Source organism: Acinonyx jubatus, chromosome F2 (assembly GCF_027475565.1).
Source record: "Acinonyx jubatus isolate Ajub_Pintada_27869175 chromosome F2, VMU_Ajub_asm_v1.0, whole genome shotgun sequence".
Taxonomy (NCBI): Eukaryota; Metazoa; Chordata; class Mammalia; order Carnivora; family Felidae; genus Acinonyx; species Acinonyx jubatus.
Genome location: NC_069394.1, coordinates 65,221,820 through 65,246,395, shown reverse-complemented (window position 1 = coordinate 65,246,395; position 24,576 = coordinate 65,221,820). Strand labels below are relative to the sequence as shown.

The window sequence follows — 24,576 nt, the reverse complement described above, 5'->3', positions numbered from 1 at the left end:
CCTTTTAAAGGTCAAATAACATTCCATTATAGGGCTATACCACATTTTATTTATCCATTTATCACTTGTTTCCACTTTTGGGCTATTATGAGTAATACCATGAACATTTTATGTGTTAGTCTTCATGTGAACGTATGTTTTAAATCCCCTCATTATACGTGGCAGGGACTTGTTTGATCATATAGTAATCCCACCTTTGAGGTAGTCCCAGAATGTTTTCCAAATTGATTACACCATTTTGCATTCCCAGCAGGAGAGTTCTCAGTAAACAAACAAACAAGCAAACAACCATGGACACCCTTGGTTGTGTTCAAAATCTTGGTTGTTAAAACAAGAACTAGCAAAAGTTTGTTATCTTTCTCCCTCTTTTTGCCTTGCAGCGAGGGATACATGGTGATTTAATTAAAGGAGGTGGAGGATGACCCAGTAATCACCCTGGCTAAGCGTTGCGGGGGCTGGGTGGGGGAAGGGGGGGGCGGCGGTCCCAGCAGCCCTCGCGCAACTAACGCCAGAGAGGTGAGCGCATGCGCGCGAGGATCACGTTGTGTGTTCGTCCTCAGGTGGCGCTCGCCTGGTTCAGCTCGGTGCGTGAGGAGAGGGTTCTATGTGCTGCTGGGCAGGGGTTCCTCTCACTGGAGGCTGCTGATGTGGGTGAGAGAGGTCGTGGATCCTAGAGTGTGAGGCCACATTCGCTTTTATCTGCTTTGTGAGGTGTTTTTCTGCTGACGCGGCAGGGGGAGAAGACCTGACCTCCTTTGCCTATTCTAAGTGAACTAACCCTTGAGTTCTTTGGAGTATGAGAACATTTGTAGAATTTTATCCCCGTTCGTTTATTTAATGCTTTTTCACTGGCTTCCATGTCGTGTCTCTACTTTTCCTTTCCAAAAAGTGCATCCACTCCCAGGACTTCTGCTTTACACAGGTGATACCCAGAGCTTTGTCTCTAGCTTTTTTTTTTTTTTTTTTCCCCTAAGCTGCTAAAGTCCAGGCCCTGATTTACGTGGTCCTAGTGCTTATATATATCTGGGTGGCCTAAGAAGCCATCAGAATTAGAGCATCTCAAATGAACTTTGCATTATCATTTTCCTACTCTTTTTCGGGGTCCCATATTTCCGTTAGAGCAGCATCATCCATACCCATTTTGAAAACTCACAGGCCGGTCGCCATGAAATCTTTAAAAGTCTAGAATACATCTGCTCCAGTTCATTTCATTCCTAATGCCCTAGGTTGGGCCGTACATCTCTTAGGACTATATCAGTAGCTAGAAACTGATTATCATCTCTTTCTCTATCCAACCCATATTCCACGATAACAGTAGGCATTGATTACCAACACAAAAATCTGACCATATTTTTCCCTGTTAAAAACTTTGATGGATTTTTTTTTTTTTGCCTGTGTAATCATAACGGACTTCAAACAGTTATAATCTGATTGAGACTCACCCAACCGTTTTATTATCAATGGACTCTCTTCATTCAGCCCCAGAAACCTTATGTTCAGATGAAGCACAGATGAAATGTTCTGAACACAACATATACTTTAAGATCATTGTATTTATGGCCACTGAGAAACTCTGAACTTTTCCCCCTATATAATAGCAAAAGGACAGTCTCAATTACTTTACTTTGGTAAGTGGCCTGAGTTCCAAGTAGTAGGGGTATGGATTCAGTAGTGTAGGTCTATTAATTAGGGTACCAGGGGGTTACCCTTGTCTTTGGAAAAGTCCTCCTGTCTTCACCTCTCCTCCAATTAAATCTTTATCAAATGCCACCTTTAAAGTAGAATTCATTGTTTTTTCCCTATGACCCACTGTATTAAATCAAAATGTCCTATACCAATAGAAAACATTATGACCCCTACACAAGGACGATGCTGTTTTAGGAACTATTTAATACGTCATGTTTCTTTTGTACTCCTTAGTACATTAATATTTCTTTTATAGCAAGTTTATAGTAAGTTTTTTACATGTCCATCATCCCTTTCTGTACTTTCTGAAAAACAGGAATCATATTTTACTCATCTTTGTAGCCCCAGTGCCTATGACAGTCTAGTATCTAATAAATACTAAATGCCCAATAAATATTTGATGATGAATAGATGTGATGGTCATCTGACTTCTCCAAATTGGCAACTCCTTGATGGCATGATCCAATCCTGAATCATTTTATCCCTAGTACCTAATACAATTATTGATATATACTGTTCCAATTGCTGATTGCTATCTTTAAATGAATTTTACAAATTCCATTCTCATTACCAAGGTTTAATATTTTATGTTGGTTACTGATAAAAGATTTAAGGCCAGAAGAGGCCTTATCATCTAGTACAACACTTTCATTTCCTGCAGATGAAGATACTGAGCCAAGATAGCCCAGGTGATTGCCCCATAGCAACTAGGAAATGCTAGATCTAGGACTAAGTTTTCAGATTTTTTAGTTTAACTACTCTTTACTTAGGTTGAATTTTTGTAACAACTTTTACCACTTTCATTTTTTAAACACCCCCTGCAAGGGGACATCATCATCTAATATTTATTTCAACAACCATTTTTTGGGAGCACCTACTCTGTAAAGAGACAGTTGAGGTTCCTGTTCTTAAGTTTGAAATCTTGTGGAGAATCTCATAACCTACTGTTGATAAAAAATATTATTGAGAGCAAAACTTTGTTTTCTTTTGCGTAGGAATTTTAAGTTGGGAATTTTACCTCACTTCATTTCACTCTCAATTTTAACAGTGTGTAAGATTTTATTAGAGATCGTGAGGTGTAAATTCTGATTTATTTTATCTCTAGGTATTCTCATCTTTTCTGTGTGTTTCACCATCGGTACTCTTTACCAGCAGTTGTTTAATCAATTTGTAATAGAGAAGACTCAGTAGGAGAAAATGTCAAATCTAAAAATGAAAGAGGCCGCCCTTATCTATCTTGACAGAAGTGGAGGCCTCCAAAAGTTTATAGATGATTGCAAGTTCTACAATGGTATGTTCAGCAAAGGTGACTGTATATTGTAGAAACTTTAAAATTCCTATGTGCAGCTATTCTCATTTTTATGTTTGTATTTTTACAGATTCAAAACAAAGTTATGCAGTCTATCGATTCAGTATTTTAATAAATCCCTCTGATATTGTTGAATTGGATGCTGAACTTGGAAATTACATTTTACACCAGCCACTAAAAGCTGCTCAAGTTTTTCAATCTGTAAGTTAAAGAAAGAAATAATTTTATGCCACATGGCATTTTTGGTAACTTTGTTTGTTTGAAATTACAGGTCTGTTTTATTGCTGTTAAGACTCTTTCACTAATTGGACAATTACAGACTGAAGCTCAAGTAAGTTTTCGTTAAATTTAACAAAGAAAACCAAGGTAAAATAGTTTGAATGTTACTTGTAAATAAATATTTTATATTCAATTTTGTTTATTCATATTTTATTTATTATTTTTAAATAATAAACAATATTTTGTTTATTTTAAAAAGTACTACATTTCTTTCAGATTCAATAGACCATCTTAAAAACACATCTTTATTTCCTGTATTATCACTTATAACATTAAATATTTTTATAATAAAACATTTCAAACATACCCTAAAATAAAGAGAGTAATACTGTGAACCTCCATATTATCTGTCAGTCAGATCTAATAGTTTGTAATATATTGCCATACCTGCATCATCTTTTCCCCAAAATATTTTAAAGCAAATCCCAGATATCCTTATGTCCCACCTACATACTTTACTATCAACCTCTAAAAATTGTGGACATTTTTCTTATATAACCGCAATGTCACTATGACCCTTTACAAAATAACAATGATTTTTTGGTATCATCTAATATCCAGTCTATATTTAAATTTACCCAATTGGGCACTCAAGAGTGTCTCACAATTTATTTGTTCAAATCAGTATCAGAACAAGGTCTACACATTATAATTGGTTTTTATATCTTATTAAATCCTTTTTAATCTAGAGCAGTTTCCTCCCCCTTCCTTCTTATACCATTGGAATTTTGAAAAACCTAGATAATTGTCCTGTACAATGTCTCATAATCTGGATTTGTCTGATTATGTTTTGTGGCATTTAAAAAAATTTTTTTAATGTTTATTTTTGAGAGACAGAGACAGAGACAGAGCATGAGGCAGGGAGAGGCAGAGAAAGAGGCACACACACAGAATCCGAAGTAGGCTCCAGGCTCTGAGCTGTCAGTACAGAGCCTAACGCAGGGCTCAAACTCACAAACCATGAGATCATGACCTTAGCGAAAGTCGAATGCTCAACTGACCAAGCCACGTAGGTGCCCCATGTTCTTGTGTCATTTAACTTACTCTCCCGTACCCCATTTTTCTGGAAAAAGGGAATTTGCTCTTAAAACTTGCTTAAATTCAGATTCAACTCATTTTGACAAGAATACATCATATTTAGTGCCATGTATTTCATATTGTGTTACATTAGGAGAAATACACTCTCTGTTGTCCACTTTTAGTAATCCCACAATTGATTAGTAGGTTTGGGTGATGTCAGTCTGATCTCTTCAGTATACAGTCTCCCATCAACTTCCACCTAATAGTTTTTGCAGCCACTGATGACCATTGCCTAGAATCCATTATTTTATTAAAGTTGCAAAGTTGTGATTTTTTTCTAATTTTAGCAACCTTTCTGAACTTATTAACTGAAATTATTCTATAACAGAAGTTTTCTCTCATCAACTATTTGGTTACCCTGAAATATACTTTGTACCAGAAAGGCAGAATAAATGGTTGGTTCTTTCCATTTATAAGTTTTCAGAGAATAATGAGTTGAAATCATTATTTTGTGAGCCTCTAATGATGGCCAGTAATTTTGGGGGTTTTGTTTTTTATTTTTTTATTATGAAAAATTCATGAATTTAAAATATATCTGACATCTGATATATTAATATATCTGATGTATTTAATATATTTAAAATATATCTGATATATTTCAATGAATCTTTGTCATTCCTTTTGATGTTTATTTTATCCTACCTTTGGTCACTGGGAGTCCCTTAAAGCTGGCTTTTATGTCCTTTTGACAGATCCCATGTTTTAGTTTTTTGTAATTCCCTTGGTTTCTGGCACAAGGAGATACAGCAGGTCCATCTGGTATATTTTCCACCCCAGACCTGGAGTCAGCCATTTCTCTTAAGCAGCTTAGGTTCCTTTTGGTGAGAAATTGTATTTAAGAGATCACAATCTGGGCACTAGAAGAGTTCATTACTATTGGGTTGTCATTCTTTTACAGGTCTTTTCGATGGATATAGTCAGGAAATGTGTGGTTTTAAATAAAAATAATGAGTTCATAATGATATTTCCAATTAAAATGTAAGATTTAAGGGTTTTGCATCTTTAATTTTATATTTAAATCTTTTTTCTTATGCTTACATTTTGTTTCCTAATAACACTAACAAATCATTTATTTGATTTACTCCACAAATATACTTAATGTAATGCAAGTGCAATTAGATCTGCAATTTTATTAATACCATTTTTTACATTCTTATTAGATTAATATAGTGCTGAAGTTAACACATTTACCTCCTCTGCGAAGTTATAGTCTTGATCTTTGTGAATTTCCACTTGATTATGCATCTCAAAGATTTTATATGATGCAAGGTATTGTGATTGCAATGACAACTGTAACCAAGTACACACAAGGTGCAAGATTTCTTTGTTCAGATGAAGCATGCCCTCTGTCGAAAGGTAGATATAAAAATGTAAAGTCAAAATACCAAGCAATTATTGTTTAATCCTAAATCAGGTTTATCATTAGTTATGAAACATTCATAGAGTAGAAAGAATGGAATAAAACTTGTTGTCTTATGTTTGTACGTTTATTTTGCATGATCTTGAAGTACATTCTCTCTTCCCCTCTTTTTTCCCACAGTTTAACAGTGCTCTTGGATTACTGAAGTACTTGTTTTCACACATTGTTTTATGACTGTTTGTTCATGCTGTTTCCTCTCCATGTAGTGTCCTCTCTCAGACCTTTGCCTTAACTTCAGTTCAGTCCTTCTCAGGACATCTTTTCCATTCATCTCCACTTATGATTGGGTTGGATGCCATTCTCTCTTCTCTCTGGACAGTCCAAATGAAAACCACATATTGAAATTATCTGTTTCTTATTGCTGCCTTTTGAAACTGTGTGTTTATGTATCCATATCACCAGTGCCTTAACACAGTACCTGCCAAGAAAGAGCCATGCAATAAATGTTAATTGAATTTCTCAGGAACCCATGTGCAAAATTGAGTTAATTATACTTTGAGTTAGATTAATTTTAAAGGATTGAAAATGGATAGCTAAATCTAAAAGTAAATTTAGCTTTCCTTTGTTTACTTTTAGGATTTGAATATATAAGAGTGCATGTGCCTGGTGCTACTGAATCTGCAACAGTAAGAAATGACTTTTTGTGTAATCTGTGTTCATCTTCACTTCAAGAAGACAGAAAATTTAGAGTACTTGGTGGTAAAAATGCATTTACATTTTGCAATTATAAGTTTTAAAATAGTGTTTTATATCTTAATGTGGAAATTAAATAGAATGTGTATTCAAATACCTAATTCTTTTTTTTGCTATTTGCCTTAAGATAAACAGATAGTTGAAATAATCACAGCAAAGGCACTTCATGCTTTTCAAGGATATTCCAATAACCAGCCATTTAGGTTTCAATCTCTTACAATTTTTCTAAGGGGTAAGTAAGTTTTGTGTGATCTAAAAGCAAATTGCTAAAAAATGTAAGACTGTTGTTTATGACTATTGTTTATATTTATTATATTTATGTTTGTTTATGACTATTTTATGTTTATGACTATTGTTTATGACTTATAAATTGGTACTTCTATAGCTTAAGAATCATAGGTCTTTTTGAGAGTGTTTTAAAGAGTTATATTTTGCTAATATATTAATTATTCATTGATTCATACATTATTTACTTAAAAAGATATTAGCACCTTCTATGTCCCAGGCACTGTGCTAAGTCTCAGGGACACAATTACTTATGGTAAAGACCTCCCATTATTCTATGTTGTGTCTTATGTAAATATTGGGGTTCTTTTAGAATGTAAACTTCATGAAGGTAAGGACATAGTTTTTTGTTTTTTGTTATTTTTTTTTTACTGCACATAGTAAAAACTTAATAAATATTTGTTTAAAAATGAATGAGGGTGCCTGGGTGGCTCAGTCAGTTAAGCATCTGACTTCGACTCAGATCATGATCTTATAGTTTGTGAGTTTGAGCCCCACTTTGGCTCAGCATTGACATTGTGGAGCCTGCTTCAGATTCTTTCTCTACCCCTTCCTCTCTCTCTCTTTCAAAAATAAATAAATAAACTTAAAAATAATGAATAAGCAGTGACATATGATTAATTGTTGAGAACTTCATGAGTAGAGACCTGTGAGTAGACTGAGTCTGCCATGGAGAAAATCATCAGTGTCAGTCACCCAGGAAAGAGATGGCTCTTCACTGAAAAGCCAGAACAAGTGAAAATGAGGGTGAGGCTCAGCCTCCTTTCTTGGGTTGAAATTTGAGGAATTAAACTGTTTGGAAAGAGAGAGCTTAGATGTCAACCGTGTATAGGAAACTCAAGAGTTAGGAAAGTAGAGACTCAAACAAGAACTCTTTCCACCATGGCCTGACAAGGATGAAGCAGGTATGTAAGCCCAGATGATAATGGTTCATTTTTATATAGCAGTTACTGTGTGCCAGGCACTGTTACATATTTTAACTCATTTAGTTGTAACCCTATCAAGTAAGTTCTATTGTTATCTCAATTTTACAATTTGGAAACTGAGGCACAGAGAAGTTACTTATCCAGAGTCATATAGCTGGTACATGGCAGAGCCATGATTCAAATTCCAGCCTTCCAGCTTCAAAGTCTATGCTTTTATCTACTTAATTCTGTTAAATACCATATACAAACCATACAGTGTATAAATATAAGTGGCTATCCAACTTATATTTTAGTAGAAAACCCTTTCTTTAGATAAACTCTTTCATGGAACCTAAATGAATTTTTAGAGATTAAATTAATAACAACAGGCCTTTTGGGGTTGATATTAGAAGAAATACCAAGACTTCCTGATCTCCTTGCTTTTCTCATGACCTTTCCTTGACCTCAGGATACATCTACCAAACTCTATGATTCCATGGAACAGTTGAAAAATTGTTTGCTTTTATTTTCCCCTTGTAATTCATTCTGTATCCTTCAGTTAGTTGGTTTTGTTTTTGTTTTTGTTTTTTTGGGTTGGTTGTTTGGTTTGGTTTGGTTGGTTGGTTTGCAGTTTTTATTTTCCCAATTTTCAAGCCTGATTCTTCCCTTCCAGTCTACAGGGTACACCAATATGCTCTCTGAAACTCCCCCCCCCCCCACCAAAAGGGTAGAGAGAGTAAGAGAGAGAGGAGAAAAAAAATGATGGAGAAGATCAATGTTTGATCTTCACAGAGAGAAGCTAATCTTGTTCCTCCTTATAAGTCCTTTTTTTCATAGCTTTATAACCACCCAACTTCCGTTTAATGGAGGATCAAGATTTTTAGTGTATGTTTGTAAGATAAATTTTGAATTTGTGCAAAAGCATTGCACAATCTGTAGGTATGAGAAGGAAACCTAGCATAGTGCAAGGAGATAAGCAGACCTAGATGTGAATTTCAGTTCTGCTACTTACCATTTAGTAAATGCCTTCTGCAAATCACTTAATTTCTCAGTTTCTTTATATACAAAGTGGAATAATAATATCTAACATTTTATAATTAAATGATGTATGTAACATACCTTGCCTGTATCATAGATGGTGAAATAAACCTTTTAAAATTATTTTCTTCCCAAATTAAATTATTACTTATAAGATCATTTTTATTAACATTTCTTGTCATTTAATGCAAAGATATTTCATCTTAAATAGAATGATCTTGTTTTTCCTTTCATTGTATTATAGGAGACTATCTAATTGCTATGTCTCATGCTTCTTGAAGTTAATTCATCATTGCCTATAAATATCAAAATTTATTAGCAATAAAATTGCCTCAATTTACATTATTAGTGCCACTCTATATAGATATTATACTAAACAAAAGTAAATACAACTAACTCAACTACTGAATTGTTACTAGTTCTAGATCATTGAACCATTTGATCACATACAAGTTTCATTTAGTGAATACATATTTTCTTTTGTGTTTAATAATTTTAGATGAATCTGTGAGTAAAATGAATATAGGAAATGAGTATAAAATTATTGGAATTCCAACCTGTGTAAGAACTTCACAAACTGCTGTCTGTATAGAGGCAAACAGTATCATTTCTTGTAATCCAGAAGGTAAGGAAATTATTAGTATCATATTTAAAAAATAATTAAATTTAAGTCCTTGTGTTCAGGAAATAAGTATTTTTTCAGGAAGTAAGTATTGTTGGGCACTCTTTTAAGCTCTAGAGATATAGTTGTAATCAGGACAATCAAGGTTCCTTCTCTTAATCATATGGTAGATAGTGAATAAACCTATAAACTAATCAATAAGATGATTACAGATAATAAAGGCTATGAAAGAGAAAATGTGATAATGTAGACCCTTGCCCAGAGGAAGGACTCCTTTTTTTATCTAAACTTTATTTTGATTTTTTTCATGATTAGCAATGAGAAAATTGTGTCCAGATATCAGGAGTTTGAGATTCACCAAAAGGTTTTTCACCCCACCTTTTATTTTCTAGCTAAGGCAATGTTAAGTAACTTGTTGTCTGAGAAAAAGAACCCAATAAAATAGCATCCTATTCCTCATCTGAGTTCTGAACCAATCAAGAAATAAGACAAAAGAGAAGGCAGATGGGGGCCAAAATATCACCTTTATTACTAGTAATTTCCTTTAACAACGCCAACACAAATAAGCATTAAGTAAAAGAGGAGAGCAGACCTACTCTTTTAACTTGGCATATAAATATTTAAATGTTCAGGAAGGACTGGTTAAATCTTGAATAGATTTAGATTTTAGATTTTAGATTTTAGATTTATTTGTTTGTTTATTTATTTATTTATTTATTTAGGAATCACTAGATAATCGTCTGCAATAATAGAGGCCCAAGTTGAGTTAAACGCAAGTAGATTCTAGGGGCACCTGATGGCTCAATCGGTTAAGCATGAACTCTCAATTTTGGCTCAGGTAATGATCTCATGGTTGTGAGATCTGGCCCCTCAGGCTCTGCACTGGGCATGGAACCTGCTTAAGGTTCTCTGTCCTTTTCTCTCTGCCCTTCCCCTGCTCACACTCATGCATGTGTGTGTGCCCTCCCCTCTCTCTCAAGGAAAATAAGTAAGTAAGTAAATAAATAAATAAATAAAATCTGTTTGGGGCACCTGGTGGCTCAGTTGGTTGAGCATCCAACTCAGGATTTTGCCTCAGGCCGTGATCCCAGGGTCATAGGATCTAACCCAGCACCGGGCTCTGTGGTGATAGCACGGAGCCTGATTGGGATTCTCTCTCCCCCTCTGCCTGTCTCACTCATTTGTGTTCTCTTTCCCTCTTTAAGATAAAAAAATAGTGGAGCTTGGGTGGCTCAGTCAGTTAACTGTTCAACTTTGATTTTGGCTCAGGTCATGATCCACAGTTCGTGAGATCAAGCCCCAAGTCAGGCTCTGTACTGACAGCAAGGAACCTGCTTGGGATTCTCTCTTTCCTTCTCTCTCTGCCTCTCTCCTGCTCATGTGCATGCTTGCCCTCTCTGTCAAAATAAATAAATAAATATCTAAATAAATAAATAAAAATTTAAAAAATAAAAATAAATGCAATTAGATTCTAGATACCTCTGCTTGTCTTGAAGAGAAAAGCTTCTTAGAAAAATAAAAATATTGAACAAAGAAAGCACTAATGGACAATAGATATTTTAGTGACATTTAAAATATTTTCTTCTGTGAAGTATTCCCAGATTTATTGATTTGGTAGGAGAACAGGACTTATATGTAGGTGAGAAAGTGTGCTTTCTCATGTTGCATTCCAGAAGTAGGCAGATTTAACCACCCAAATGTGGCAATAGCTACACTAAGGTAGGCTTCCCTCGGTCCATGGCCATGGATGAATAGCAGAAATCATTGCTCTATGATGGCAGCCCAAGAGTTAGGAGAAAGGAACTGGTTTATGCATGCATAGCAATTCTTCTCAATGATCAAGTGGATTAAAAGGCTCATTTCAGGAGCTGGACAGAGTAAGGGAGTAGAAAAGATCTAGAATGTTACAGTATAGTACAGTGCAGTGCTTTCAAAGTAGTGGAGAATAAATCTTCCCTTTTCTTTGTGTATTTTTATTTATTTGTTTTGAGAGAGGGAGTGAGCAGGGGAAGGCAGAGAAGAGAGAGAGAGAGAGAGAGAGAGAGGGAAAGAGAGAGAGAGAGAGAATATCCCATGCAGGCTTTGCATTGCCAGCATGGAGCCTGATACGGGGCTTAAACTCTGCAAACTGTGAGATCATGACCTGAGCCAAAACCAAGAGTTGGATACTTAATCAACTGAGCCACCCAGGCACCCTAAATCTTCCCTTTTAACAACAACATTCAAAAATTTCCCCTTCTGCTGGTTAGCCCTCACTAAAGATGATATTATTTCAAACATATAGAAGCAAACACTGCAATACAGGTGCCCCATGATCTGGCTTGGTTTACATAGGTCTTAAAAGGAGAAGAATGAGGGATTTGCATGTACCCCACAGCCAATTTATGTGGACACATGGGGTAACTTCATTTTATTACATTCCCTGAGATAAAATTGAGAGACCAGAGTGACCTTTAATCATAATTTAATATTATGAGAATTTGAATATGGCATCGCTAGAAGAGCTACAATTTGGTAATATTTTTGATAAATGGGATTAGATATCTATAATGTCATTTTCTTATTTTAAAACCCTTTTTAATATATGTTTACTTTCAGTTCCTTCAGGAATAAGCGACAATTTTAGGTATCTCCTCTCTTTGACTTCCAGCTCATGCTGGAAATTTACAGCGATACTTGCCAATATCTTTGCATCACAAATTGTTCCTCCTGGGACTTACAATTTGCTCAAGCTATGTTTGCTGATGAGTCTAGTACAGACAAGTGACCGTAACAAGGAACTGAAAGATTGCCTGGATATTTTAATCATGACAAGTGATACTCTACTTGTAGACAGGTAAAATATGTGACATGGATGTTTTCAAATTATAAATTGGTCACACATTTATTTGCATAAATCCTTTCCATGAGCATTATTATAAGACAAATGTTTAGAATTATCTGGGCAGTGTAAATATTTAAATAAACTTTTATTAATGGAGTTCAAAACTTTAAACACAGGAATTAATAAATTGGATATTTGCTTTCAATATTTTGAGGATTTAACCACTCAAAAGTTTCAACCAATTTTCCCACTCACACCTTTACAAATAAATATATCCTTCACAGACTTCCTTTTCCTTTTCCTCAATTCCCTAACTCAACATTCGCTTTTGTACTTTATTTTCATTTGAAAGTAATCTCCCCCCACCCCCCACCCAAGAACCAACAAACCATTGTCTTATTTTTCTACAAGATTCCATTCAATAATACTGATTCACTGTGCCAAAATAAGGCTGTGAAAAGTACCAAAATTACTGTTCTGGGACTATCACCCTAACTTTGGAATAAGCTTCTACTCAGCATTTTGGGGCTCCCCACTAGCAAGTACCATTTTTAAAGTTATTTACATGTTCAAAAAACTAGGAATAAGCTTCTTGTATTAATACCCTGGATGCATTTGTAAAGCAAAAACAAATTTATAGAATTTAAAATTTTAAAAATGCAAATTAAGTTTGTTGGACAGATGATGTTTTGCTAAAATTTAATTTTAGCAAATTAATTAAATTTCAATGTAAATGTGGTACTAATTGCTACAGATTGCACCAATTTAATCCTCCACTGATGAGCATGAGAGTATTTCTTTCCTCACAGCCTCACCAACACTGGGTATGGTCAAACTTTTAAATCTGATGGGTGGAAAATGGTATTTGACTTTGAATGGCATTTTTTAAATTAGAAGTAAGTTTTAGTGGGGCACCTGGCTGGCTCAGTTGGTGGAGTGTGCAACTCTTTATCTTGGGGTTGAGTTCAAGCCTCACATTGGGTGTAGAGATTGCTTAAAAATAAATTAAAAAAAAAGTTTTAGCATTATTTAGAGCTTGTAAACTCTTTTTTTTAAAGTAGGCTTCACACTCAATGTGGAGCCCAATGCAGGACATGACCCTAAGATCAAGACCTGAGCTGAATTCAAGAGTCAGACGCTTAACTGACTGCCACCCAGGCACCCCAAGAGCTTGTTAAACACTTTTATTATTTTTCTATAAACCTCCTTGACCATTGTCACCTTTTCTATTGCTTATTTCTAAATGATTTGTGATACCTCCTATAAATTAATGCCTTTGTGCCTTTTCCTGTTTGTCATTAACCTTTGACTTTTCCTATGGTATTTGGGGTAGTACAAGAGATTTGAGGTTTTTTATTTTTTAGTTAAAATTTATAACTAAATAATCAGTAAATAATCAGATCTTAAGTATATAATTCAATGAGTCTTGATAAGTATATATATTGCTATAACCACCACCACAGTAAGATATAGAACATTTCCATCACCTCAGAAAGTTCCTTCAATCAATTCCTATCTACATACATAATTTCTGTAACCAAGGTCAATTTTCCTGTTCTTGAACTTCATAAAAATGGAATCATACAATGCCTGTCTTGAGACTAGTCTCTTTCACTCTATATGTATTTGAGGTTGACCCAGTTGTGTGTATCAGTAGCTCATTGTTTTTATTGATGATTATTTATGATTACATAAATACAGCAGATTACATAAATATAGCAGAATATGTTTATCCATTCTCCTAGTAATGGACATTGGGTTTTGCATGTTTTGACTATTATAAATGAATCTGCTGTAAACATTCCTCTACAGGCCTTTTTGTGGATCTATGTTTTCATTATCTTTCATAAATACCTAGGAATGGAATTGCTATGTCATTAGATAAGTATATATTTAACTTTATAAGAAACTGTCGAACAGTTTTCCAGAGTGATTATACCATTTTACATTCCTACTAACAACGTAGGGTTCCAGTTGTTTCTATCATCACCAACATCTTGGTGGTGTCAGTCTTTTCTCACTTTAGCCATTCTGGTGCATATGAAATGGTATCACATTATGGTTGTAATTTTCATTTCCCTGATGACTACTGATCTGAATTTTTTTCTATGTGGTTATTGGCTGCTCATATATCTTCTTTTATGAAGTGTCTGTTCAAGTCTTTTGCTCACTTTTAAGTGGGGTTGTTCTAGATGCATGTCCTTTGTCACATATATGTGCCATGAAAATTTTCTTTCAATCTAAAACTAGTATTTTTTTCTTAAAAATGTCTTTGATGAGCAGACTTTTTTGTTTTGTTGAAATTCAATTTATTGTTTTTTTAAGTTTAGTGTTTTCTGGATTCTATCTAAGAAATCTTTGGCTACCCTAAGGTCATGAAGATAGTCTTTTATATTTTCTCCTAGAAGCATTATAGTTTTAGCTTTTATATTGTCTTTTATACATCATAAATTAATTTTTGTATATGGTGTGAGGTAGGAGTCAAGGTTAATGTTTTTTTTTTCTATGCATTTATCCAGTCTTCCCATACCATTTGTTGAGAAGAATTCCCTTCCCCATTGAACTGCTTTGGTACCATTGTTGAAAATCAGTTGAAGTGGGTATAAACTAGGTATAAAATTGAATTGGGTATAAATCTATTTGAACTCTTTTCTGTTATTTTGACCCATTTGTCTATAATTATGCCAATATCATAATTCTTGATTATTGTAGCTCTATGTAAAGTTTTGAATCAAGTGGTGCAACTTTATTCTTCATTTTCAAGATTCTTTTTCATTATTTTAGGTCCTTTGCATTTTCTTAGAAAGTTGAGAATCCTGCATTTTCTTATAAAGTTTAGAATCCAGAGGTTAATACTACTCACCTACCCTCCAAAAAAGCCCATTAAAGATTTTTGTTGGAACTGCATTTAACTTATAAATCAATTTTAGGGAGAATTTAAATCATAACAGTGTTGAATCTTTTAATCTATATGTATCTCCATTTATTTAAATCCCCCTTAATTTCTCTCAGCAATGTTTTATAAAGGTCATACATACATTTTGCTAAAGTTATTTCTAAATATTTGAAAATATTGATACTATTAAAAATGGTAGTGTTTTATTAATTTCATTCTTCAAATATTTGCTGTGAATATAGAAATATAATTGATTTTTGTATTTTGACCTTACATTATATAACCTTCTATCAGTATTTTTAAAAGTTCCTCATTAGATTCCAATGTGTAGACAAGTTTGAGGCCCATTTTTCTATATAACTAGGTTCTGAGCCTGCCTGCATATTAGAATTACCTGGGAGAAGTAAAAAATATATATATTTATGACTGGCTCACCCCAGGAATTCTAATTTCATGGTTTGGGCTGGGGCTTGACATTAGAATTTTTTAAATATCCCCAGGTGATTTTAATGTAAGCTAAGGTTGAAAAACACTGCTCTACAGGCTTGCAAAAGTTTCTTTCTAAATCTCATTCCCCCATTTTACAAACCAACATCCAAATTCCTTGGAATGGCATATACACTAGAAACTTTATATCAACTTTGTTGCAGACTATGAGTCTGGAGTTCTCTCTTGTCCAGCAAGAGAGCGGATGCAAAATTGAATATGAGGGAGGCTAATGTCCAGGAGGAGACAAGAGCCCCAAATAGGGGTTTTATCTCTGTATTTATTGAGCTCACAAGATATTACCCATGTGAGGAATGTGAAGAAAACAAGATCTTACACATGTGATGAACGTGGAGAAAACAATCAGACAGTAATCATTAACTTGTGTGTGTAAGAAGCAAAGGGTCTGGGGGGCAAGTGGAGTTTGTGATTAAGGTACATTGGTACCAGATGGAAAGTAATTTCCTGCAGGTGATATAACAAGTTACTAGTGCTCCCATTACAGTATCTCGATAGCTAACTTTGGGTGCTTTTTGCCTCATGGTGGCAGCTTTCTGCCCTAAGCTTTTTTCTAACCCATTTATGTAAATAGAACCCATTACCCCACATAACCTATCCACATTTAAGGAATACTACTTCACCCTTTTGTACTATATGTCTGTGTCTATTCATCATAGTTGATTTCACCAATGAGCTATGATTTCTGTGGCATCAGATTTGAAAGCTAAGCTTAAAATAATCATCATCCTTTCTTAGAATTTAAATTTGAGAAATTAAGAGGCTCAGGCAATTGGCAAAGAAATTAGAAAACAAGAAGATGTATCAAGAGTTACCATGATATATAGGCAGCAGGAATAGTCGTGATGGGCTATTGGCAAGCCTAAATGCAAACATTCTGAATAAACAAGAGAAAGCAATCCGTAAAGAGGAAGGCCCAGATCAAATATCATCTCTTTGTACCTTTCTCTAACTTCCTTCGTGAAAGAAATAATACTCTGATATGGATGTTCTCATGATATTATTTTAGTACTTACCACATTGTGTTTTAGTTTTTTGTTTATGTCTCCTTTGCTAGGCTGTGAGCTTTCCAAATTAAGGACCAAGTCTCAAAAGTGGTTTTATCCCTAACAAAAGTGTTCACTAGGGGTGGGGTACCTGGATGGCTCAGTTGGTAGAGCATGCAACTCTTGATCTTGGGGTTGTGAGTTCAAGTCCCATGTTGGGTGTAAAGATTACTTAGAAATAAAGTCTTCAAAAAAAGAAAAAGTTCCTTACTAAACACTGAATCAAATTTAATTGTGTAGCTGTTATACATTATGACTTCTGAAAATCAAATAGTAAATAATAGTAATGAATAATTTATTTTTTCCTAGGCTTTTGAATTTTAGTATAAAACTTGTGCCTCGTGGCATACGTCATCCAGTCTCTACTGAAATTTTTCCTACTCTATCCAGGAATAAGTATGGAACTGGAGCAGTTAGTATTCAAGCTGGCAGTGCTTTGCTAGCTAAAGGTGGTATCTGCTTTATAGGAGACTTGGCTTCACACAAAAAAGATAAACTAGAACAGCTTCAATCAGGTAAACAATATTTTTTTTGAATTAATTTTCACCTGTTTAACTTTTTAAAAAATTTTTGTTGATGAATTGGCCTTTTTTTTTTTTTTAATTTACTTCCAAATTAGTTAGCATATAGTGCAACAATGATTTCAGGAGTAGATTCCTTAATCCCTTACCCATTTAGCCCATCCCCCCCTCCCAAAACCCCTCCAGTAACCCTCTGTTTGTTCTCCATATTTATGAGTCTCTTCTGTTTTGTCCCCCTCCCTGTTTTTATATTATTTTTGTTTCCGTTCCCTTATGTTCATCTGTTTTGTCTCTTAAAGTCCTCATATGAGTGAAGTCGTACGATTTTTGTCTTTCCCTCTAATTTCACTTAGCATAACACCATCCAGTTCCATCCACATAGTTGCAAATGGCAAGATTTCATTCTTTTTGATTGCCGAGTATATATACCATATCTTCTTTATCCATTCATCCATCGATGGACATTTGGGCTCTTTCCATCCTTTGGCTATTGTTCATAGTGCTGCTATAAACATCGGGGTGCATATGTCCCTTTGAAACAGCATACCTGGGGACCTGGGTGGCTCAGTCGGTTAAGCGGCCGACTTCGGCTCAGGTCATGATCTCGCGGTCCGTGAGTTCGTGCCCCGCATCGGGCTCTGTGCTGACAGCTCGGAGCCTGGAGCCTGTTTCAGATTCTGTGTCTCCCTCTCTCTGACCCTCCCCTGTTCATGCTCTGTCTCTCTCTGTCTCAAAAATAAATAAACGTTAAAAAAAAAAATTTAAGAAACAGCATACCTGTATCCCTTGGATAAATACCTAGTAGTGCAATTGCTGGGTCCTTTGGTAGTTCTATTTTTAGTTTTTTGAGAAACCTCCATACTGTTTTCCAGAGGGGCTGTACCAGCTTGCATTCCATCACCTGTTTAACTTATAGTCTCATCAGTGTCAAGGAATTACTTAACAGTTAAGATCATATTGTACACATTTTAGGAACTGAGAAATTATATTAAATGGCACTTCTCATTTTACCTGTATTAATAAAGAAAGGAATTTAATATGAAAATGCACTGTTTTAATTTTTCTCTCAGTTGTCCTAACATGTGAATTTGTATTGGGCGAGATTTCTTGTCTTGTCTTAGTGTATTAAGTAGGACTTCAGCTCTGATGCTGAAAAACAGTGGTGAAAGGAGACATCCTTGACTTGTTTCTGATCTTAGCAGGAAAGCTTTGAGTTTTGTTACCATTAAATATGAAGTTAGCTGTAGGTTTTTTGTAGATGTTCTTTTTCAAGTTGAAGGAGTTCCCCTCTATGGTGAAATACACATAACATAAAATGTACCATTTTAACCATTTTTAAGTGTACAATTCAGTGGCATTAAGTACATTCACAATGTTATGTAATTAATACCACTATCCATTTCCAGAACTTTTCATAATCCCTAACAGAAACTCTGTACCCATTGAACAATAACCCTATTCCCCTGTACCTCCAGCCATTGGTAACCTCTGTTCTACTTTCTGTCTTTATGAATTTGTCTATTTAAGAATCTCTTTTCTTCTTATTGCTGAATCATATCCCATTTTATGTATATACCACTTTTTAAAAAAATTCATTCATTAGTTGAGAGAAACTTAGGTTGTTTCTGCCTTTTGGCTATTGTGAATAATGTTGCTGTGAACACGAGTCCAAGTATCTGTTTGAGTCCCTACTTTCACCTCTTGGGTGTATACTTAAAAGTGGAATTGCTGGGTCATAAGGTAATTCTATGTTTGGCTTTAAGAGAAATCACCAAACTGTTTTCCACAGTGGCTGTGCAATTTTATATTCTTACGAATAAAGCATAATGGTTCTAAATTCTCCACATCAGTCCCATTACATTTCATAAGTAATAGAATATTTTTAAAGGAAAAAGCTTTTTATATTAGTACTCTTAATTAGTACTTTGATTAAGGAGCCCAGATTTTTAGTTTACACTAGGCCCCACATATTAAGCAACTGGCCCTGGGGGTGCCTGGGTGGCTCAGTCAGTTAAGTGTCCGATTTCAGCCCAGGGCATGATCTCATGGTTTGTGAGTTCAAGCCCCGCTTCAGGCTCTGTGCTGACAGCTCAGAGCCTGGAGCCTGCTTCAGATTCTGTGTCTCCCTCTCTCTCTGCCTCTCCCCTGCTCACGTTCTTTCTCCCTCTATCTCAACTTTGGATAATAAAACATTAAAAAAAAAATTAAGTAACTGGCCCTGGCTACTAGAATGGCAAAAATTAAAAAGACTGAAAACAGATGTTACCAAGGATATGGAACAACTGGAATTCTTATATACTGTATGTGAAAGTATAACATAGTGCAACCATTTTGAAAACTGCTCTGGCAGTTTCTATAGAGTTAAATATGTATTTACCTTATGACCCAAGAGAAAGATAAATATAAAGAAAAGACTCTCTTATCATGAATAAAGAGAAGTTTAATTTGAGAAATATTTGGAATATGGAATCCTAGGATTGAATCCATAGGTTTAATGGTTATAAGGGATGAAGGAAAGATAAAAAGGAAACTATGTTGTTTCTAGATTTTTTTTTGTTTGTTTGGGTTTTAAGTAGTTGGATAGTGATTCCTCTAATTGCAAATAATGCACACAGAGCCATTTGAGAAGGAAAAATGATTAATTTGGTTTTTAGCATGTTGAATTTGAGATATATTTTCGCCTAGTCATTGTAGTTTATATTCTCTATCAATCTTATTCTCTTTCACTCTCATATAGATATCCTTTTTTTTCCACATAAAAGAATATTGCTTAATTTCAGCCCCCTTTATAAGCCTGCACTAATATAACCGGTGTCTTAACCCTCTGCCTATATTACCCAGACACTGACCATAATTCTAGCTACATGCTTTGGACTGCTGTTCTCATCAAGTCATGGGACACATAAACTTTCAAATATTTTTCTTGCCTTGTTTTTTTTAAAAGTCTAATAAATGTTTACTTATTTATTTTGAGAGAGAGAGATAGAGAGCAAGCAGGAGAGAGGCAGAGAGAGAGAAAGACAGAGAATCCCAAGCAGGTTTTGCACTGCCAGTACAGAGCCCGACCATGGGGCTCAAACACACGAACCATGAGACCATGTATGACCTGAGCCAAAATCAAGAGCCAAATGCTTAACCGACTGAGGCACCCCTCTTGCCTTATTCTTTTTATTAGATCCTCCAATTAAGCCATATCTTATAAAACAACCAAATTTACTTGTGTCTTTACTGTCCCACATTTAGACAGTAAAATTCTATATAATAGTATTTCTTATTAAAAATAATATTTGTTAGTTATTTATAGACATATAGACCAAAATAAATTTAAATAACAAATGGGCAATGTCTTTTTACTTAGTTGTGGAAAGCAGAAGCATCACAGTATACATCCCAGGAAAGAAGTTTGGGGATGATATTAATCAACAAATGACTTTTCCAGTTCAGTGCAGTTTTTGGTCTTTTGTTGATATGGATTCATCTTCAAAGAGAAATATGCAGAAAACCAACACTCTTATTGGTCGGATGGTAAGATATATGTATTTTTTATTTTTAGAATGTTGTTTATGGAATTTAATCACAGATTTTAATCTTAATGTTTTTGTTGTTCTTAATGTTTTGTTATTAACCCATTTCTATCCTTAATCAGGTACTAGAACTAAATAACAGTGCAATTGTCTGAAAATTTTCATTTTTTTTAGTCATGCAAAGCAGGTGTCTGTTTACTAGAAATTATTATTTGAATAGGCAGTAGAGTAGGCTTTAGTGAATAATGTGTAAGAAATTAATAAAGAGCATTAAAAATTGGTCATAGTAAGTTCCCGTGCTATTCAGGAAACACTTTAAATAATAATTAATAATGTCAAATAATGAAGTAAAAATAATAGGTATATAACATAATATACATATATTAATAATATAAATAATTATAAACAGTATTTAATTTATAATTATCTAAAGTGTTTGTGGAAATGCCAGAGTTTTATGTTTGCCTTTTACATTTTCATTTGATGTAGGATTGCAGTTTGATTCCAGCTAATCTTGTAGAGGCGTTTGGATTATTGATTAACTGCAATGAATCATCTTCTTGCTACCCACTTATTTCTACTGTGCAACACACTTTAAAGAAAGCCATCGATCCTGAAGAGCTCCTTTATGTAGCTTCTAAGAAGTTCACAACTGAAGATTTTGAAAAGGTAGAGGTAGAAGAAATGATTACCAAGAATACATGTGCTAAGGTTTCTCAATTTAAATAGAAATCACTTTCAGCATCCAATTTTATTTATTTAGAATTATTTTATTCCAAGTCCCTTTCAGCTTTTAAATATTTTAAGGACATTGCATAGAAAATATTTAGGATTATAATTAGATTAAAAACTGTGTAAAGACATAAATATTAAAATGTTAATTATTTGTACCACTATCCACATGGCTTTAAAACTTCTCAATAAAAAGAAAACCAATAGAATATTTCTATAGAAAATTATGATGAGAGGCTGTATAGGTATACAGTTACTTACATTTTACAGACTATTCAAAAGGATTTACTTTATGTAAATGCCTTCAGAGTTCTGACTTTAGAGAATACCTGTCATGACTCACTAACCCATTTCAATGTCCTGACATGGAAATGTGCAGCATGTTCAGAGAACCTGAGAGTAGATGATGTAAATTCATAATGATTTTTACAGCTATTAAAGGTATACAAGTATTTACAAGTGAAGCCTTTTTAATATTAACTATTCAGAAATCTATCCACACTAGAGTTAAAGTATCTGGGTAGGATAGGTAAAAGGCAGGGAATATTGGGAGTGGGAATCTATGAGTCATTAACAATTTTGTTCATACCTGCCTTCTTTGTAGTCAGATTGCATGGGTAAAAGGTTGAAAAGTGAGGTGGACTTAAAACTGAATTATGAACATTGTTTATTGATGTAGAATAGAAAAAGAACAATATTTATGATAAAGTAGCTCTTTTTGTTTGTTTTAGTATATAAGAAAAAAGTAGTAGTCTCTAGGAATTATAGGGTACTATATCTATATCTATACCTATATCTATATCTATATCTATACCTATATCTATATCTATATCTATATCTATATCTATATCTATATCTATATCTATATCTACATATATTAATGACCCAGAGAAATTTTTGCCCAGTTTTTCCCTGAAAAACAACAACAACAACAAACCCTTGGAATTTATTAATTAGGTATTTACTGAATATTTTATATATATTAACCTATTTCACTCTTTTATATTCTCACAAAAAAATAAAATTTCTTCTTTAAATAGTTTATCATTTAATTGAGATATAAACAAAATATATGAAACCATTAAGGGACAATTTAAGTGCTAAGCTGGGTGGTGCTAACTATAAGTACTTTAGGAATTCAGGAAGGAAGATATCAAGTAGAATGCAAGAATTGGGAAGACTTCAAGGAGGTGAGACTTTAGTCCTTAAGGAAAGGTATGATTTAAATGACAGGAAGGATGGGCATTCTAAACAGAATTAAAAGTAGGAGCAAAGATATAAAAGTAGAAATGAATATACATGGAAAACTATGAGAAGACATAACTGACTGGAGCAAAAATTTTATTGTAGAGTCATTGGGATTAATATTTGGCAAATTTACAATAAGCCTTGAAGCTCCGGCCAAAGATTTTATAGCTGATTCATCAGAATATAGAGAACAGTTGGACTTTACTAGGCTTGTGAAACACCGAAAATGATTTCTCCAGAAGATAAAACTGTCCATTACACAAAACAGATTGGATGGAGTGTGTCACTGCCTGGGCTCTCCAAGAGGCTGACTGAGAGTTTAGTGTGCCATTGTTTATTAGGGAGTGCTCCTCTAGCTCTTCTATCAATACCTGTGGAAGGGAAGAGGAGCAGGATTGGGCAGAGGAGGTAGTCAAGCTGCTGACGCAGGCCCAAAGATAGCCCCACAATGAGCTCTGGACTTAAAAGAGACCCACCAGAATTGTCCTGCTTTGGATAGAAACAGAGGGACTTTTTTACAATACCCACCCCCACTTCCGCTGCAGTCAGTCATTTGATATGGGCTGTCCTGAGGCATTCCCTGAAGAAGTTGACGACTGGACACCAATGCTGACAGCAGTTCCAGTAGCTGGGGCAAGTCCTTTCCTGAGGACAGAGATAGGTGGCACATTACTGTGACTCCATATGGTAGAACCTAGAGAAGGCTACTGATATTATTATAATGGTATTAATTTCCAATTGTGAAGGTCTGGAGGGAACTGTGGAGTGTAAGGAGAATAAAGAAGAGAAGATATATACAGATCCTTTAAAAAGTTATATTTAAAATATAATATAGTTAATAGCAACCTTATGATTAAATTTTCCTTTTGATTCTGAGTTGAAAAAAGCAGAAAACAACCAGGATGTTGAAAAGTCTGGAAATGATGTCCCTGAATTAAGGATTTAAGGGACTGAGAATCACTCAGAAAGAATAAAAGCACGAAGTTCAGAAAAAATAGTGCTAATCATTATGTTGAAGGCTTATTGGAATCTCCAAGGCCTACCTTCATAGTAGTTAACAGTGCCTTCCATATTGCTAGTGTTCACTTGTGTTTAAAAGGAAGGAAAAGGAGAACAAGTAGCTCTAAGGCCCATGAGAGAAAGTTATAAGGAAATAAATTGTCAAAGAATTAAAGCTATTCAAAGGGAAATGAGCTGTTGAGGGAAGCCTCTCTCCCACAGAAAGGAGGTGAGTGAGCCTTTTTTCCACTGGAAGCAAAGACTTGATAGTCATTCAAGTACATTGCACAGAACATTTCTGCACTAAGAAGGAGGAAGAGATTATTCTGGCTAAACTGTAATAATATTTATAAGTATAAGACTATGATTTAAAGTGTTCAATGACTTTGGGACAGCCTCAGATATTTAATCAACTTTGATATAAATAAAGTATGCAAACTTTGGGTTTTTGTACTATATATTCTATAACAAAGTTTGAATTTCTTAAATTTTTCACATTTTTAATTTAGCTGCTGGCTTTTGCAAAGAATTTGAATGTAGAATTCAGTTTGGAGGCAGAAAGAATGATCCATGGCTATTATCTAGCAAGTCGCAGAATCAGAACAGATTCTATAAGTGGATCAAAACTGTCAGCATCTGCATTAAAATATTTGTAGGTATTCAATATAAAACTATAAAACCAGTATTGACTTTTAAGTGATGTGTTTAATTAACTTACTTATTTATGTTTCACTTGTTTCTTGAATTGCTAGTTGGTTGATTTCTCATTTATCTTGTTTCAAAAGAATTTAAGGTGACTTAACAATCGCTATTGTTGCATCATTTGAACCTCCAATACATGTTTTCACTAAGTTATTTTTTATTGGAATCTCTGTATGAGATGTGTCTGAGTAAAGTGCACTGATTTGAAATACAAATGATTGATTTTTTTATTAACGTGGCTTTTTTACACTCTAGGTATTTTT

General features: G+C 34.4%; 1 protein-coding gene and 1 long non-coding RNA gene across 5 annotated transcripts in view; one reads left to right on the top strand and one right to left on the bottom strand.

The window, feature by feature from the left end:
- Window positions 1-483: 483 nt before the first annotated feature.
- The window catches only part of MCMDC2 (minichromosome maintenance domain containing 2), a 39,061-nt gene continuing 14,968 nt past the window's right edge, over window positions 484-24,576 (top strand). The window contains exons 1-13 of one of the 4 annotated variants that reach the window (XM_053208200.1): window positions 484-651; window positions 2,792-2,977; window positions 3,066-3,196; window positions 3,267-3,326; window positions 5,515-5,710; window positions 6,351-6,473; window positions 6,595-6,699; window positions 9,195-9,320; window positions 11,916-12,153; window positions 16,978-17,102; window positions 20,467-20,633; window positions 21,122-21,301; window positions 24,121-24,263. In XM_053208200.1, coding sequence (XP_053064175.1) covers window positions 2,884-2,977; window positions 3,066-3,196; window positions 3,267-3,326; window positions 5,515-5,710; window positions 6,351-6,473; window positions 6,595-6,699; window positions 9,195-9,320; window positions 11,916-12,153; window positions 16,978-17,102; window positions 20,467-20,633; window positions 21,122-21,301; window positions 24,121-24,263 — 1,688 coding nt within the window. In that variant the 5' untranslated portion in view covers window positions 484-651; window positions 2,792-2,883. Of the gene's footprint in view, window positions 652-2,791; window positions 2,978-3,065; window positions 3,197-3,266; window positions 3,327-5,514; window positions 5,711-6,350; window positions 6,474-6,594; window positions 6,700-9,194; window positions 9,321-11,915; window positions 12,154-16,896; window positions 17,103-20,466; window positions 20,634-21,121; window positions 21,302-24,120; window positions 24,264-24,576 lie in introns of all 4 variants that reach the window. The other 3 variants (XM_015077705.3, XM_053208199.1, XR_003415109.2) reach the window with 3 other exon arrangements.
- On the bottom strand, window positions 5,802-24,555 carry LOC128312801 (uncharacterized). The gene is made up of 3 exons (XR_008292558.1): window positions 24,330-24,555; window positions 23,137-23,257; window positions 5,802-6,192 (listed from the first exon to the last, which is right to left on the bottom strand). It is a non-coding gene; the product is annotated as an uncharacterized LOC128312801 (long non-coding RNA).